Source organism: Orycteropus afer, unplaced genomic scaffold (genome assembly GCF_000298275.1).
Source record: "Orycteropus afer afer isolate SDZICR_OR568_19922 unplaced genomic scaffold, OryAfe1.0 scaffold00147, whole genome shotgun sequence".
Taxonomy (NCBI): Eukaryota; Metazoa; Chordata; class Mammalia; order Tubulidentata; family Orycteropodidae; genus Orycteropus; species Orycteropus afer.
In genome coordinates, this window is record NW_006921734.1 from 529,892 (window position 1) to 548,980 (window position 19,089).

The following is a 19,089-nucleotide window of genomic DNA, read 5'->3' on the forward strand; positions in this document are numbered from 1 at the left end:
AATGCTCCTTGGAAGCGAGAATGGCCAGACTTCGTCTCACCTACTTTGGTCATGTTGTCAGAAGGGACCATTCCCTGGAGAAGGATGTCATGCTTGGCAAGGTGGAAGGTTGACAAAGGAGGGGAAGGCCTTCAACGAGTTGGCTTGACACAGTGGCTGCTGCATTGGGCTCTAGTATAGCTGGGATCGTGGAGCTGGCGTAGGACTGGGCGGTGTTTGGTTCTGCTGTGTATAAGGTCACTATGAGTCGGAGAAAACTCGATGGCATCTAGCAATAATAATAGCTCTTTTGATACCTTTTAATGTTAACTCATATATAATAGGAAATCATTTCCTCCCATCTTTCCCCCATTGCACTCATTTTAGTGTGGTTTGCCTTTTAGGGTTGCCCAAAAGCACTTGGACTGCATCTTTGTGAACCACTTGTATTCCTGAGGAGGAGCCCTGGTGGCACAGTGGTTAAAGTGCTCCCCACCACCACTCCATGGAAGAAAGATGTGGCAATCTGCTTCTATAAAGATTATAGCCTTGGAAATCCTATGGGGGTAGTTCTACTCTGTCTTGTAGGATTGCTATGAGTCAGAATCAACTCAACAGCTGTGGGTTTTGAGTAGTATTCCTAAACTTACACCTTTCTCTGTCTTCCTAGATTCCTAGAACCAGCAGTAGGCCCATGACATTTATAGACCTTTACAGGTCTTTAGATTTGGGAATATGGAAATGTTTTTGTAAAAATGGCCACACATAATCAAGTTATTTTGGTACTTTAATCAATAAATCTTTATTAATCCTAAAATATTAAGTCATATTTTGGCTCTTTTGGACTTGTTTTAATTGTCTTCAACTTCAAGTTGAACTCACATATGAGCAATTAATGGTCTGTTCCACAATCAGCTCCTGGCCTTGTTTTGGCTGAAGATATCGAGCTTTTCCATCTCTTCTTGCCACAGATGTAGTCAATCTGATCCCTGTGTACTCCACCTGGCAATTTATTATCCTATATATAGGAGATCTGGTAGTGTAGTGCCTAAGGCACTTGACTGCTAACCAGAAGGCTGGGGGTTCAAACCTACCAGCCACTCCCCGGAAGGAAGGTTATGCAATCTACTTCCCTAGTGATACTGCCTTGGAAACTCAAGGAGGGGTCGCTGTGAGTTGGGTCCCACTAGATGGCATATAACAACAACAACATATGTATTGCTGTTGCTGTGTGCCGTCGAGTCGCACCTGACTCATAGCGACCCCTCCTTGGGTTTCCGAGGCAGTATCACTACAGAAATAGATTGCCCCATCTTCCTTCCGAGAAGTGGCTGGTGGGTTTGAACCTCCAGCCTTCTGGTTAGCAGTCAAGTGCCTTAGGCACTATGCCACCAGAGCGCCCAACACATGTATATATGTATGTATACTTACACCCATATAAAGTATTTGCTGTTATGTGACAACAAATTCTATAATTTTATTACATTGTTTTAAACAAAATTCTAGATATTCTATTTTGTGTATAGTTTGAAATTAATGAATCATTTACTAGGTTCAGAGCTGGCGGGCTAAATCTGGCCAAAACTGGCTTGTGAACTAAAAATGTTTTTTTCACAGTTTTTAAAGGTTGTTTAAAAACAAACAAACAAACAATTATGACTATGAGATAAAGACATATGGCCTACGATACCTAAAATATTTGCTGCCTGCCTCTTTCAGAAGAAAATTTGCTGACATTTGGTATTGATGAAATTGTAACAGTAGGCCATAAATGATTTATTTTTACTGTAAAGTTTTTAGAAGCCATAGATCATAAATTAAAGATCTTAATCAAAACCATGTAGAATCTTTTTTAAGTACAGAGACCATGAGGGCACCTGGCCATAAGCATCGGAATAAAAATAGGAGATAAAAACAAAACCAAAAAAATCCCTTGAATACAATTTCCTTTTGGGCTGTAAATAACAGGAAGTACCCAGGAAACCTACAAAGGAAAAATGTTCATTGCAAATTGACTGAATTACTTAGACACAGGGGAACATTTTTATATTTTATGTAGAATAGAATCTATAATTAGTTTTTCTTAGACCTAGAACCTTTACATTTAGTGTTTAGTAGAAATTATGTAATGCTTATATCAAAAGTATGTACTCTGGAAACTGACAGAAATAGGTTTGAAACCCAGCTCTCCTAGTCACTATCTTAACCTATTATTTTCCGTTCTTCAGTTTCTTCCTCTATAAAGTGGTGCTAGTATTATCTGCTTTGTGGGATTGTTGTGAAGATTATGTTAATGAGGACTGAGTATGTTAAAGCGTGTAACACAGGTTCTCACAAAAAGCCAAGTGTTATGTGACTACTTGCTTCTTTTTTCTCCTTCTGGCTCCCTATTTCCCTTTCATTATGTTAAATTTGTATTCATAAGCAATAAAAAAGTTATTTAATTTAAATGTGTAGTCATAAAGAATATTTTATTGAAATAAGCTATTTAAAAATCATTATTTATAACATAGGGCCTTTTTTAAAAAAATGTGTAGGGGGGCATTTTTTAAGCCCCAAATATTTAATAAATTAATTTACATTATTTATATGAAATTAGCAAACCAAATACTCCCCATAAGGAAACATTTTTTTTTCTTAATTACACCTATGTAGAAATCTTACCTTAAAATAATCTTAGTTAAAAATAAAGAGGTGTTGATATCAGTTGCTCATTTTACTTTCTTTTTTGTTTTCTTAAGAACCTGGTTGTTGCCAACGGCGGTTTGGGTAATGGTGTGAGTAGGAACCAGCTGCTCCCTGTTTTGGAGAACTGTGGACTGGTAGATGTTCTCTTAATGCCACCTAATAAGCCCTACTCATTTGTAAGATACAAAAATACAGAAGAATCAAAGAAAGCCTATGTTACACTCAATGGAAAAGAAATAGTGGATGATATAGGACAAAAGATCATTCTGTACTTGAATTTTGTGGAAAAAGGTATTTTTACGTGGTTCTCTCTCTTTTCTTAAATTTTATTGTGGTAAAATATATGTAACAGAAAATTTACTATTTCAACCATTTTTACATGTACAATTCAGTGACATTAATTACATTCACTATGCTGTACGTTGTTACCACTATCCATTTTAAATTTTTTTTCATTAACCTTAATAGAAATTCAGTACACCTTAAGTAGTAACTTCCTATTTACTTCTCCGTTGACTCCCATACTGGTGGTGGTGGTGTTAGGCACCACTGAATCAGTTCTGACTCATAGTGATCCTATGTACAGTAGAACGAAACACTGCCCAGTCCTGTGCCATCCTCACAGTTGTTGCTGTGCTGGAGCCATTTTTGGCAGCTACTGTGTCAGTCCTTCTCATTGAGGGTCTTCCTCTTTTTCACTGACCGTCTACTTTACCAGGCATGATGTCCTTGTCTAGGTACTGGTCCCTCCTTATAACAATTCCAATGTATGAGAGGTGAAGTCTTGCCATCCTTCCTTCTAAAGAGTATTCTGGCTGTACTTCCTCCAAGACAGATTAGTTTGTTTTTTTGGAAGTCCATGATGTATTCAGTGTTCTTCACCAACACCATAATTCAAAGGCATCAATTCTTTTTCAGTTTCTCTTATTCATTGTCCAGCTTTCACAGGTGTATGAGATAATTGAAAATACCATGGCTTAGGTCAGGAGCACCTTAGCCCTCAAAGTGACATCTTTGCTTTTTAATGCTTTGAACGCTTTGATAGCTCTTCCCTAGTCACATTTTTAGTGCCTTCCACTCTGAGGGGCTCATTTTCTAGCACTGTATCAGTTCCGCTACTATTCATAAGGTTCTCGCTGGCCAATTTCTTTTAGAAGTAGATAGCCAGGTCCTTCTTCCTAGTATATGTCTTAGTCTTTAAGCTCCACCAAAACCTGTCCACCATGGATGATTCTGCTGGTATTTGGAATATTGGTGGTACGGCATCCAGCATGACAGCAACATGCAAGCCACCACAGTACTATAACCATAGACAAGTCGTAGTACCCCTCTGGTTACTATAATAAATTTCAGTATCTACAAGTTTACCTAAGGAGCTCTGGTGGCATGGGTAAGACATTTAGCTGCCTACTAGAAGGTCAGTAGTTCAAACCCATCACCAGCTGCTCTGTGGGAGGAAGATGAGGCAATCTCCTTCTGTAAAGATTTATAACCTTGGAAACCCAATGAGGGTCAGTATGCATTGGAAGTGACTTGATGGCAGTGTTTGGTTTTTTTTTTTAAATGAATTTACCTATACTAGATATTTCATGTAAGTGAAATCATATATTATTTGTAATATAAATTACTTTTTTAAAGAATACTTCCAAAGTTTTTTCTTTTATTATTTGAATAAATTATATAGTGTCTGATCCATCATAGGCACTTGGTAAATATTTATCAAATGATTTGCATTACTCATATTTCTGAAATTCTCTTCATAAAATATGTTGTTTGTTGTTAGGTGTTGTTGAGTTGATTTTGACTCATAGTGCCCCATGTGACAGAGTAGAACTGCCACATAGGGTTTTCTTGGCTGTAATCTTTATGAAAGCAGATCTCCCAAGGAGCTGCTAGGTAGAGTCAAATTGCCAACCTCTCTGGTTAGCAGTCCAACACTTAACTGTTTATGCCACCAGGGCTTTTTAATAAAATCTAGTAAATAGATACCTATTATTACTTTTGTGTATTTTTATATTAAGTGATTCTAAGATGAAAATACTTGGCCAAAAAACTTCTGAAACCATGTCTGTAATATGAAAGATCAGATCTCTAGCAATAAGTGTGAATTATGCTGTTCCCTTTATTTAATTGTAAGTTCGTTTTTCTTTTCCTTTTAGAACTGTACCAATCTAACACTTTGAAGGGTACAGAAACTTTAAACTATTTTCATATATGCCAATTAGTTCTTCATACAATGATATTGTTATTTTTTTAGAAAGTGCATATTATTTTACATACTTTTTAAATTACTTGATCATAGCCAGTATTAAGAGCCTAAAAAGAAAATGAGCATTTAAATTTCTGTATTAAATATTTGGAGACAGTCTGACTTTTTTTTTTTTTAAGAGTGCATACTTTGGATATGAGAAATTTTGCTTCTTAGTGATATTAGAAAGGTGACTGCCAAAGGGGCAGGGAGGCGCCATCTTCTGACCTTCTCTAATCCCACAAGAGAAAAACAGAATCACCACCAATAACCCAAGGCCTGTTCCTGTGAGGCCATACATGCTGCCTCCCTAACCCTGACACCAACCATTCCTCCCGCAGTACCCACCACCTCTCTGCTGGATTTGATAATTTACTGCAGTGGGCACACACAACTCATAGATTATGGGGTTTATTAGGGAAGTACCAGGCTACAATTCATGTTCAGGAACAACACTCGTCAGTCTCTCTCAGCCAACAGTCTCTGTCAGTTTTTCTCCCAGCAGTGCATGTCTCTTGGTGTCTGTCTCTCAGCAATGTGTGTTTCTTGGTGTATCTCTCTCAGTAGCATGTGTCTCTTAGGAGTGTGTTTCTCTCAGGAGCACGTCTTTCTCAGCCAGCAGTCAGAGAGGCTTCTTCTGCCTCCTGAAGGGCTCCTTTTGAACCTGGCAGAGTGACCACTAACCAATCCCAACATCAGAATTCTATACACTTGAGAGAGAGTGAACTTCCCAGAAAATTACTTTGTGCTACTCCCAACAGAAATACCCCAGGTAGATAATTTTAACAATCAGCAGCTACTTAGTTGCTCACTGCAAATTCCACCATGAAATTTACAAAAACTTATGGCTAGAAGCAGCAGTCAGGACATCAGATGATGTATAGTACTGGGCAAATCAGCTACAAAGGACCTCTTTTGAGTGCTGAAGAGCAAATATGTCTCCTTGAGAACTAAGGTGCACCTAACACAGGCCATGATATTTTCAGTTGCCTCATATGCATATGAGAGCTGGACAGTGAATAAGGAGGACTGAAGAAGAGTTGATGCTTTTGAGCTGTGGTGTTGGTGAAGAATGCTGAAAGTACTGTGGACTGCTAAAAGAGCTAACAGGTCTGTCCTGGAGGAAGTGCAGCTGGAATGCTCCTTGGAGGTGAGAATGGCCAGACTTTGTCTCACATACTTTGCTCATATTGTCAGAAGGGACCATTCCCTGGAGAAGGATGTCATGCTTGGCAAGGTGGAAGGTCGACAAAAGAGGGGAAGGCCCTCAATGAGGTGGATTGACGTGGTAGTGGCGATGGGCTCAAGTGTAACAAGAGTCATGGAGCTGGCTCAGGACCAGGCGATGTTTTGTTCTGCTGTGCATTGGGTTGCTATGAGTCAGAGACAACTCGATGGCACCTAAAAACAACAGGGCTACAAAAGCCACACTATGTAATTTACTACACCACAGTGACTCAATCATGTTCAACCAGAGTACTTAAATAAAAAAAATACTGTTTACTGTTGGTAATGGCAGTGGGCAAAATGCCATAATTTTTATCTTTGGTCTTTATTTTTTTATATATTATATGCTTTTAGGATTCTTATTTTTGAAAATAAGGATTGGCAGTTTACAAACTGATAAATGGCTGCAATCTATAGGAACTTTGAACATTGTATGTGACTATTTTAATTTGGTGTCCCACAGTACAATGGAAAGAATTGGGGCTTCAAGTCTTACCACCAGGACTTATGGTAGTGGAAGACGTTATTTCTTCTGAGGATGAGAAAATGCTTTTGGAGAGTATTAATTGGACAGAAGGTATAGACAATCAAAATGGTAAATAAAACTTTTAAAGTCTAATATTTAAAAGTTTGTGCAAAATGCCATCTCACTACTTCTCCTTCCCTCCCATCCCCCCTCTGGTTTATTAAAATTGTTAATATTTCCTCATAATTACCAAGAGTAACCTGGATCCCATGTTAGGCAAATCATACCAACAATTCTTAGAGCACTCATATTATTTCTATAACTACCAATTTTAAACTCCAAACTGATTAATATTTATTTTCCAGTGTTTGTGTAGCTAATATATATAAAACCTTTCACATGTATTATCTTATTTAATCTTATTACCATAAGGTGGATTTTTCTACAAGGCATCGGCAATTTAGTACCTTTGGTGGTATAGTGCCTAAGGCATTTGACTGTTAAACAGAAGGCTGGTGGTTCAAACCCACCAGCCACTCCTTGGAAGAAAGGTTGGGTAATCTACTTCTGTCATGATACTGCCTCGGAAACCCAAAGAAGGGGTGCTATGAGTCAGATCTGACTTGAGGGCAGTGCATGTGGTTTTTTAATGTAATATAGTAAGAGTGTCCTGGAGCTATGTGGAAATTATAGTTAAAACTTTTATTCTAAATAAAATATCCCATGAATTTTAATGACATCGGGAATAGTCTTAGTTATCTTCTTGAATTCCTTCCAGATCATAAGGAGTCTTGTGAGTGTCACTGTATATGATTAGCTTTTACAAATTAAATGGGTGAAACTGTCTGACCAAAAACCAGAGGAATTAGGGGATGACATCAGGAACATCATCCATGAAGAAGGCAAGAGGTCACTAAAAAGACGAGAGAAGAAGAAAAGACCAAAATGGATGTCAGAAGAGATTCTGAAACTTGTCCTTGAATGGAGAGTAGCTAAAGCAAATGGAAGAAATGAAGATAAAAGACTTGAACAGAAGATTTCAAAGAGCAGCTCAAGCAGACAAAGCCAATTACTGTAATGAAATGTGCAAAGAGCTGGAGTTAGAAAACCAAAAGAGAAGAACATGGTTGGCATTTCTCAAGCTGAAAGAACTGAAGAGGAAATTTAAGCCTCAAGTTGCAATATTGAAAGATTCTATGGGCAATATATTGAATGATGCAGGAAACATCAAAAGAAGATGGAAGGAATACATAGAGTCACTGTACCAAAAAGAATTGGTTGATGTTCATCCATTTCAGGAGGTGGCATATGATTAAGAACTAATGGTATTGAAGGAAGAAGTCGAAGCTGCACTGAAGGAATTGGTGAAGAACAAGGCTCCAGGATACCCATTGAGATGTTACAACAAACAGATGCCTCACTAGAGCACTCACTGTGCTATGTATGCCAAGAGATTTGGAAGACAGCTACCTGGCCAATTGACTAGAAAAGATCCGTATTTGTGCCCATTCCAAATAGAGGTGATCCCACAGAATGTGGAAATTATCGAACAATATCATTAATATTGCACGCAAGTAAAATCTTACTGAAGATAATTCAAAAATGGTTACAGCAGTATATTGACAGAGAACTTCCAGAAATGCAAGCAGCTGGATTCAGAAGAGGATGTGGAACGAGGGATATCATTGTTGATGACAGATGAATCTTGGCTGAAAGCAAAGAATACCAGAAAGATGTTTACTAGTGTTTTATTGACTATGCAAAAGCATTTGATTATGTGGATCGTAACAAATTATGGATAATAATTGAGAAGAATGGGAATTCAAGAACACTTAATTGTGCTCATGAGGAACTTGTACATAGACCAGGAGGCTGTTGTTCGAACAGAAGGAGGAGACACTTCATGGATTAAAATCAAGAAGGGAGTGCGTCAGGGTTGTATACTTTCACCATACTTATTCAATTTGTGTGCTGAACAAATGATCTGAGAAGCTGGACTATATGAAGGAGAATGTAGTATCAGGATTGGAGGAAGACTCATTAACAACCTACGTTATGCAGGCGACACAACTTTGCTCACTGAAAGTAAGGATGACTTGAAACACTAACGAAGATTGACGAGTACAGTCTGCAGTATGGATTTCATCTCAATATAAAGAAACAAAAATCTCAAAATGGGACCAATAAGCAGCATCATGATAAATAGAGAAAAGACTGAAGTTGTCAAAGACTTCATATTACTTGGTTCTACAATCAACACCAATGGAAGCAGCAGTCAGGATATCAGATGTCATATAGCATTAGGCAAATCTGCTGCAAAGGACCTCTTTCAAGTGCTGAAGAGCTAAGATGTTTCTTTGAAGACTAAGGTATGCTTGACACAAGCCATGGTATTTTCAGTCACCTCATATGCATGTGAGAGCTGGACAATGACGAAGGAAGAACGAAGAGTTGATGCTTTTGAGCTGTGGTGTTGGTGAAGAATGCTGAAAGTACAGTGGATTGGTAAAAGAACTAACAAATCTGTCCTGGAGGAAGTGCAACCAGAATGCTTTTTGGGAGCGAGAATGGCCAAACATTGTCTCGCCTACTTTGGTCATGTAAGAAGGGGCCATTCCCTGAAGAAGGATATCATGCTTGGCAAAGTGGAGGGACAACAGAAAAGGGGAAGGCCCTCAACGAGATGGATTGACACAGTGGCTGCAACAATGGGCTCAGGTATATCAGGGATTGTGGGACTGGCACGGGACCAGGCAGTGTTTCGTTCTGCTGTACATGAAGTCATTATAAATCGGAGAAAACTCGATGGCACCTAACAACAACTCTTTAAGTGTTGGTTACAATTGGACATTGAAAGAATCTCAGATACAAGGCAGAAGAGTTAATTAAAGGCAGTAATCTAGCAATTAACAGAAGTAACTATTACTAACCTAATCCTTAATGTTGACTTTGAAATACATGAAGGAAGTCAATTCTTTTTTTTTCAGATAGTTACTATTTGTTTCAATACTTTCTTCTCTTTATACAGTTCAAAAATCTTTAAAACACAGAAGAGTAAAACATTTTGGCTATGAGTTCCACTATGAGACCAACAATGTAGATAAAAATAAGCCATTACCTGGGGGTAAGTAATTATGAATAAATCATAAATACTGATTGAGGAAAAAAAAAAAAGATTTAATATATTTGAAATGTATCGTATTAGAGGTAAGAAGATCTGGTGGCATAGTGCCTAAGGCATTTGACTGTGAACAGGAAGGTTGGCTATTCAAACCCACCAGCTGCTCTGTGGAAGGAAGATGGTACAGGCTTCTTCCCTAAAGATATATTGCCTTGGAAACCCAATGTGGGTTGCTATGAGTCGGATCAACTCGATGGCAGTGAGTTTGGTTTTGGTTTTATGGTTAAGGGAGTACTTTTCATTTCCTTTGAGGTCAGCTTTCAAAATAATCAAATAAAGAACATTTTAATTAGATAAATAATGCTACTTTGTTACTTAAAAATTGAAACATACTGATAAAACTAAAATTCCTCTTGATCATTATCCTAACCCTATACTTCTCAGAAATAAGAACTGTTAACAGTTTATTTTCGATCCTTATAATAATTAAAAAAAATTAGTTTATATTAAAATATGTATACCTATAAAAATACATAGTTCTTAGCATGTATAGTATTTTATGGTATATATTGTATATTCATGTATTTTGTATAGCACTACAACTTAACTCTTTTCCCTCAAAACTATGTCTTAAAAATCAAAACCAAACCCACTGCTGTTGAATCAATTCCGACTCCTAGCGACCCTGATTGGTTTTCCAAGGCGATAAACCTTTATGGAAGTAGATTGCCCAGTCTTTCTTCTGTGGAGTGGTTGATGGGTTTGAACCACCAACCTTCTGGTTAGCAGTCAAATACCTTAGGCACTGCACCACCAGAGCTCCTTAAGGTATGTCTTCTTGTTGTTGTTGTTATGTGCCATCGAGTCAGCCCTGACTCATAGCGACCCCTCCTTGGGTTTCCGAGGCAGTATCACTACGTAAGTAGGATTGCCCAACCTTCCTTCTGGGGAGTGGCTGGTGGGTTTGAACCGCCAGCCTTCTGGTTAGCAGTCAAGTGCCTTAGCCACTATGCTACCAGAGCTCCCAAGGTATGTCTTAGAGGTCTTTATATAGTTTTTCATTGTACTGCATGTTCCATAATAGCTTATTCAGTTAATTCCCTATTGATAGACATTTAGGTAATTTGTAGTTTTTAGCCTTCACAAGTATTACTGCAGTGAATACCTTTGTACATATCTCTTGATGCATAGCACAAGAATTTCTCAAGGGGGATGACTAAGAAGAGAAATTGTTGTCAGAAGTTATGTTTTAAAATTTTTGATAGATACTGACAAATTACCCTTAAGATAGCTATACCAACATCTTCTAACCAAATATGTACCCATTCTGTTTCACTCCTGCCAGCCTGTGATATTTGACTTTTCATTCATTGTTTTGTTATTATATTTCCTTATTGCTTGCATTTCCTCTTTTGTGGATTCATTTTCATATCCTTTGCCAGTTTTTTCCTAGTGGATTGTCTAATTGATTTATATAAATGATATAGTCTGGATATTAATCGTTGGTATAATTTTTTTTATGGGGTTAAATTTACTTTTTTTTTTTTTCTAAGGAAATTAATTTTAAATAGTTAAATTGATTATAAATGGAATCATATAAAATAACAAGAAAGTGATCAGGCTAATTTCTAGTATATATTGTATTAAATTTTACAATTTTATTGGTATTTTACAAAATACTCAAGTTGTTGCCAATGAAATTGTTCCTTTGGATTTTTATTGGTAACACCAATGAAATAACTTTAAACAGTTCTTGAGGCTTTGTTTTTATTTCATTTTGGTTGTGGTTTTGATGATGTATCAGTGGATTTGACTACTAAATTCAGAGCTGTGATATTTTCATGATAATTATTTTCTATTCTTGGGTAAAACACACAAAGTAAGTATAACATTTTGCCTTTATGATTAATGTTTTCAGGTCTTCCTGAGATTTGTGATAGCATTTTGGAAAAATGGATGAAGGAAGGTTACATTAAACATAAACCTGATCAGTTGACCATAAACCAATATGAACCTGGTCATGGTGAGTATTTCCTGTTTTAAAATCCAGTTACATATTTCATAATTAAGTAGATTATATAACTCTCTAGATCAAAGTTATTTTTTTTTAGCTCAAACAAACTTCTTAGATTAATTTGCTTATTTTTATTACCTGTGTTAACTTTAATACCTTGCAAATGTATGCTTCAAAGCCCTGAGGAGGAATTTGCATCTTAGAGTGACAAAAATAACTATGATTTTGTTAGTTCCTCTCTCAGTGCTTTAATTAGAGAGAGGGAGATGATTGCTTGAAATACATAGGAGACATGAATGGTGTAAGAAACCAATAATTTACAGATGTAGAGAAGGAGAGTAATTGGTTGATTTTGCATTTTTCCTTCTGAATTTGAGAATGTAGAAGATACAACTCTTGGATAATATGTTAGTGAAAAATCTTTAAGTTATTGATTCTTTATACTCATTAGCAGCATATTCCTCTGATATTTGTAGTAATCAAAAGATTTTAAAGGTTTTGTTAATGGCAGGAGTTGCAGAGTTGGTTTTGTGTGTACATTTATCACAATGTATTTTAATTATTTATTTGCTTAACATTTTCTCCTTTGGTCTGTATGCTCCCCAAGGAGAGGAATATTGTCTTATTTGTTTCTACACTTACCTTGTAGCAAAGTTCCTTTTACTTAAGAGGTGTATATTAATATAGCTTGCTAGATTATTAGAGGAAGCCATATCTTAATCTTGATCTGCTTAATTTTTTACCTGGCTATTGCTTAGGTTCTGGAAGCACTTGACAAAATTCAGTGCTGAGAGGAAGACAATGCTTTGGTATTTATCTTCCATGTCTTCCTCTTGGGATGGGATTGGATCAGTGTCCTAGTTAATTAATGATTTAAGACTTGATTTTAAAATCAAGTTCCCAAAGCACTGTAACATGGAGTTAAGATATTTTCAGTTTATGTTTAGGTTAATTTTAGTCACATCCCCCCTAGATATTTCTTTTTAACTAAAATCATAGTGTCTTTCTGATTACCAAACAGTATTGTCACTGTAATAGTCTTGAAGCTATATTTAGAATCATCTTAAATCTTGTAAAAGGAAAAATGAAGTGACCTGGTATCCTGTTTTTCCTCTCAGGAATTCCTGCACATATTGACACACATTCTGCTTTTGAGGATGAGATCATTTCTCTCAGTTTGGGGGCAGAGGTGATGTTCAACATTTTTATTAACTATCAACATGTCTTATACCTTGTTCAATGTCTTTTTCATAAGATTTCATGTTTCTTAATTGAAGTGAATTGTGATTTAAAATGAAAAGTAAGGACACTGTCATCACTTTTATTTTTCACAGAATGTTAAACACCTGTAATTTTTTACACATTTCACTTTTGTTGTTGTTGTTTGCTGTCGAGTTGGCCCCGACTCATAGTGACCCCTCCTTGGGTTTCCGAGGCAGTATCACTATGGAAGTAGGATTGCCCAACCTTCCTTCCAAGGAGTGGCTGGTGGGTTTGAACCGCCAGCCTTCTGATGAGCGTCAAGTGCCTTAGGCACTATGCTACCAGAGCACTTTTAGCAGTTAAATAAAATCCAGAGTTCCTTGGTACAACTTGGTCAGCATTGCCATCTAGTGGCAAAAGGTAGTAGTTGCAGGCCATATCAAAGGGAATGGATATTAAAATATGTCAGAAATTTTGATGAACTGTTTCATTCCCTTCAAAAATTCTGAACAGCAGTAGGTAACATCTTCATTTTTATAGTTGATAAGTCAGAGGCTTAGACTAGTTCACTGATTTGGTTTTGTTGCTGAAGTATGCTTGAGCTGCTAAAACCAAAACATCAAACCTATAGCTGTCAAGTCGATTCTGACTCATAGTGACCATATAGAACAGAGTAGAACTGCCCCATAGGGTTTCCAAGGCTGTAAATTTTTATGGAAGCAACTACCACAATTTTCTCTCACAGAATGGCTGGTGGGTTCGAACTGCTGATCATTCAGTTAACAGCTGACTACTTTAACACTGTGCTGCCAGGACTTCCTTGGGGTGCTAGAGAAGGGATAAAAAATATGCGTTCAAGTGATGCATGCAAACTGCAGACAGAATTTTAGATAAATATCAGAATTTTGAATCTAGACAAGCCTTCAAATATGAAATTATCTACTCTAACTAGAGGTTACTTCAAAATCTAATCTTGTTCTTAGAGGCAAATACTATTAACTAGTTTTTTCCCCAGTATTTGTATAATTCCCATCATTAGGTCTTTAGCACTGTCTTCTTAGACCTTTGTTGGGCTTGTATGATCGTGTTGATAAGTGACCAGAGGTGCCTTTGATGGGCAAAACCAACTTATTAGCTACGCGTGTGGATTCTTAATAGGTGCTTTTAGCCATGTTGACAAGGGAAGGGAGAAAAAGAAAAAGCTTTTCTCTGTCTGATTTATTTTTACTTCTTGTCTTAGCTTGGAACTTTAGAGGAGCAATAAGGGGCATCTTGTCTTTTCCTCTGAACTTTGTGCTCAATTGAAAAATGAGACAAAAGATAAATAGAGATTAGAGTCAGTTTTACTACAGATAAAACTGAAGTAAGAGTATGGCTTTAGATCTGAAGCCAAGTAGAGTTGTTAATACTTCACCTCCAAATTAGAGAGACATGTTGACCTTGTCACAGGCACGGCTAGACAACTGGACACCTGCTCCAAAGAGGCAGAGCCTGCCCACATAGCATTAGGACGTGAAGAAGCATGTGTTAGAACCTACAAACCAGTTGCATGTGAAAAAGAAGCAAGAGCTGAGCAGTCCAAGCTTGGGTCCAGACTAACCAATCAGATAAGACCTGGAGGCTTGAAAATGAAGAAGTTCAGAAAAGCTAGGAGTGTTCTTATGCTTTTCACTCCTAAGGAAATTCCTTCCTCTCTCTGGAAACATGAAAAATGGGACTAAGTTTTCCCCTAACACCTTAACAAGATTATCATGCAGTTTTTAATCAAAGGTTATAAAGAAAGGAAACTATCCCCTTTATCTGAACTGAAAGTCAGCTGTAATTGTTATCTCCATTTGGTGTGTCTGGAGGCATATAATATTTCAGCTGTCCATTTGAGTGATGTTGTTGTTGTTATGTGCCGTCGAGTCAGCCCTGACTCATAGCGACCCCTCCTTGGGTTTCCGAGGCAGTATCACTACAGAAGTAGGATTGCCCAACCTTACTTCTGAGGAGTGGCTGGTGGGTTTGAACCGCCAGCCTTCTGGATAGCAGTCAAGTGCCTTAGCCACTATGCTACCAGAGCTCCCGTGATGGATTTGTTAATTGAAGCCCTCTTTATAATAATTAGAAAGTGTGCATGTTGTGACAAGAACACTAGGTTTTCTAGTGAAAGAAAGGCTGAGGATAAGCAAATCTTTGTAATTTTGAAAAAAAAAATAGTTTACAGTTTACAAAACATTTCAGTTTATCAAGTAGTTTATTATTCAGTTTAAAACAGCCTGCTATATTTGGGACATTTGTTTCATCTGTAAAATGGAGTTAATAATATGTCTTGCCTGGCTGAAGGATTGTGATGGGAATAAAATGATTTATATATGTGAAAGGAAGCCCTGGTAATGTAGTGCCTAAGGCACTTGACTGCTAACCAGAAGGCTGGTGGTTCAAACCCACCAGCCACTCCTCAGAAGGAAGGTTGGGCAATCTACTTCTGTAGTGATACTGCCTCGGAAACCCAAAGAGAGGTCGCTATGAATCAGGTCTGACTTGATGGTACATAACAACAACATATATGTGAAAATATTTTTAAACACAGAACAATCCATGCATATAAAGGCTTATTAAGGTATACTTCATCTGTTCCTTACTTGAGGCATGCCCTTCTATAGCATGAGGAAGCTTGTGTTCCCATGGCTTGGAAGTACAGTTTCCAGTAATCACCAGAAAGATAGCTGTCAACTTTTCTTCTTTCGTTTACCCAGTTTTCTACCCTGTGCAAGGAGCTCTGTGGTGTAGTAGTTAAAACATTTGGCTGCTAACCAAAAGGTTGGCAGTTTGAACTCACCAGCCACTCTGTGGGAGAAAGAAGGGGCAGTCTGCTTTGTAAAGATTTGCAGCCTTGGAAATCCTATGGGGCAGTTCTACTCTGTCCTGTAGGGTTGCTGTGAGTCAGAATTGACTTGATGGCAGTAGGTTGGGTTTGGTTTTGATACCCTGTGCTATATTCTGTTAGTGCTTCGTGCTATATAATAATTGAGTTCTTTCCTAGCTCTTTCACCTCGACCTAGAATCTGAAGCTGTACTTTTGTCCCTTTTTCTTTGTGTTCTCATCTGGAGATTCTCAATTGCTTTAAAAATTTTACTGTAGTGTCTACACTGGCTTCTATGTCATTTTAATAATTTGTCAGTGACATCGTTGTATGTTTCTTTTTTTATTATTATTTTTATAGTGATTGTTTTGTTTCGCTTGCTTGCCCTGAACTAAAAGCCTTGAGGTTACTTTTAACTGTTTTCTTTCCTTTCCCAGGAAATTTCTAAGAGCTTTCCTAACTCTGAAATGCTTCAATTCAAGGTTTTCCTATAAGACAGCCTTAACTTTTATATAAATCTTACTTAAATGCCTTATGTTTATGATTACCTGAGCATATTCTTCTTAAAACTCTCAGTGGACTTCTACACAAGTGCACGTTTATTTTTTCAGATATGTTAGTTTTGCTTCTGTAACTACATGATCTTCTATTATGCTTTTGTGCCTCCAAAAATATGTTAAAGGATATGTATATGTTAGGATACTTTTAGCCATAAATAATGGCAGAAAACCCAATTTAAAGTGATTACACAACAAAAACTAGTTAATATCTCATGTAACAAGAAATTTCAAGGAAGGCCAGTTCCAAAAGTTTGAATTTGTTAACTCAGTTCAGTGATTTCGTGAGGGAACCAGGTTCTTTCCATACCTCTACCCCACAATCCTAATTTTCAGTTTCAGTTCATTGTTCATGTGATAATGTTCATTATTTTTCTTTTAAAGGGCAACTTTGTCAGAGTCCTCTGATGACCTTCTTTCAAATTTCCTTGGCCAGAAAGCAATCTACTCACTCCTAAATCAGTCACTGGATAGGCAGACTGCGATCTATAGGCTAAATCTACCACTATTTATTTTTTTTAAAGTTTTACTACCACACAGCCATATGCTTTAGTTTACAAATTATGGCTGCTTTTACATTCCAACAGCAGAATTGAGTAATTGTAGTAGGCACCATATTGGGAAAGTTTGTTGACCCCTGACCTAGGCTAATCAGATATTTACCCCTGAGTTACATGAGCATGGAGTTGACAGGATTGTGTCAGCAAATAAAAAAAAAGAGCAAAGACAGTTGAGTCACTTTTTAATAGTAAAGAGAAGGAAGAGGTTAGCAGCTGAGTTATGCTGGATAAGTAAAATTGGGTGATTGTTTATTTATCCTTATTTCCCGTAGGTTTGGTATTTGTGAATATATGAGGCAACAAGAATTATACTAGGAGTCTTGGTACCTGGGTTCTAGTTACTGTTTTGTCACTAAGTAGTTTTAAAATTTTGAGCAGGTCATTTAAGCTGTCTTAACTCTAGCTTCATCCATTGTAACTTAGGATAATAATTTCTCCCTCAAAAGATTATTTATGAGACTTAAATGAGCAAAAGAGGTAGAAGCATTTTATGCTAGATTGCCCTAGATTGATGAAGGCTTATTGAGTTTTTTCTTCTCACATGTATGGCAGTTCATATTCTCCCTTACCCAAGGACTAGGGAAGTATAGGATGCATCAGAACATAAAACCAAACTCAAACTCACTGCTGTCCAGTCAGATCTGACTCATAACGACCCCTCCTTGGGTTTCCAAGGTGGTATCACTATGGAAGTAGATTGCCTGTCTTCCAAAGTGCCTGTGGGAGGGTTTGAACCACCAACTTTTTGGGTAGTCATCAAGTGTTTAATCCTTTTGTGCCACCCAGGTACTCCTGCATCTTACATTATATTTCTGCAGTGAATTGCTTGATGTGGCCCTTCTAGCCATTGTCGTCCATTCTGTGATGTTTTGTAAATCCCATTATCCATGCCTATTTGGGGTGGTGTGGTAGTTAAGGTCAGGTATCAACTTGGCTGGGCAGCTGGTAGTAGTCATTCTCTGTAATGACTGGCAATCGACTCTGTGATGGGATTTAGGTTAATTCTGTTGAGGCAACACAGGTGGAATGTATCTTGAGTCCTGCCTTGCTGGAGGGAATAATTCAAATCACCACCCTTAGCTTCCCTGAGGGTATACCTACGAATCTCCTGGGAAGATTCGCTCTCCTCTTGCTCCGGCTTTGTGTCTTGGATCATCCTCATCTCACAGCTGGGTTTGGGACAGCAGCCGTCATCTGATCTGCTGATCGAGGTTCATCAAACCCCGAGAGTTGGGAGGATCCGCCAGACCTACTCACGGACCCAGGACTCGCCAGCCTCCCCCACTACTACGTGAGACGAACCCTTGGGTGTCTGTGAGTTCTGTGAGGCGTTACAGCGAAATACAGAACCTAAGACTGGGGAAATTACTGAGAGGAGGAGGAGGAGGAGTTAATGTCTGAAATGATGGAGTGGCATGGTAGTTTGGTCATTTGGGACATCTTTAACCTCCGCCTCATGGGGACCGGCCTTGTGCTGATCTTTCTAAGAGAAATTGTTCAAGCAATTTCCTTCTCTTTCTCCAGGTTTTTGCTTTCAGCAAACAGGTATTGAATCCAGCTTGATCTCGGTAGTAGGATTAAAAAAACAAACTCACTGCTGTCAAGTCGATTCTGACTCATAGTGACCTTCTTTGGGTTTCCAAGGTGGTAAATCTTTAAGCACGTAGATTGCCCAGTCTTCCTTCTGCAGAGTGGCTGGTGGGTTTGAACCGCCAACCTTCTGGGAGCAGTCAAATGCCTTAGGCACTACACCACCACAGCTCCTTCCTGTAGTAGGATATTTAATCAAAATTCCTTGTGAAATGTTTTGAAATAATCAGTATCTCTATTGCTGCCCGAATGGTGGTGTAGCTTCCCTAGGTTTTTTCAGCCTGGTCTCTATGTAGTTTGCTTCAGAGATGTTCTGATCCTGGAGCAGTTCTCATCACTTTTCTATTAGTAATGACTCACAGCACACTTAACCTTTTAGGAGTTTATTGTTTTAATGAACAAACATTTCACTCTTTTCTGATCTTCAGCACAAGCTGCACGCAGGTGGGGGGGGCTTTCTGAAAAAATGGAACTTAAGACAGTTAATGTATCTGGACCCCAGCCATACAGACTTAATGTCCAGACTCAAATTTAGCTCTCAAAATTTGCATATATGGTAAAAGTAATTAATGTCACTGAACTACACA

At 37.8% G+C, this 19,089-nt stretch overlaps 1 protein-coding gene across 1 annotated transcript in view; it reads left to right on the forward strand.

Moving 5' to 3' along the window:
* Positions 1-19,089, forward strand: part of ALKBH8 (alkB homolog 8, tRNA methyltransferase) — a 77,763-nt gene that overhangs the window by 5,743 nt on the left and 52,931 nt on the right. The window contains exons 2-6 of the mRNA XM_007945988.2: positions 2,721-2,958; positions 6,606-6,737; positions 9,637-9,732; positions 11,648-11,752; positions 12,862-12,932. Coding sequence (XP_007944179.1) covers positions 2,721-2,958; positions 6,606-6,737; positions 9,637-9,732; positions 11,648-11,752; positions 12,862-12,932 — 642 coding nt within the window. The remainder of the gene's footprint in view (positions 1-2,720; positions 2,959-6,605; positions 6,738-9,636; positions 9,733-11,647; positions 11,753-12,861; positions 12,933-19,089) is intronic.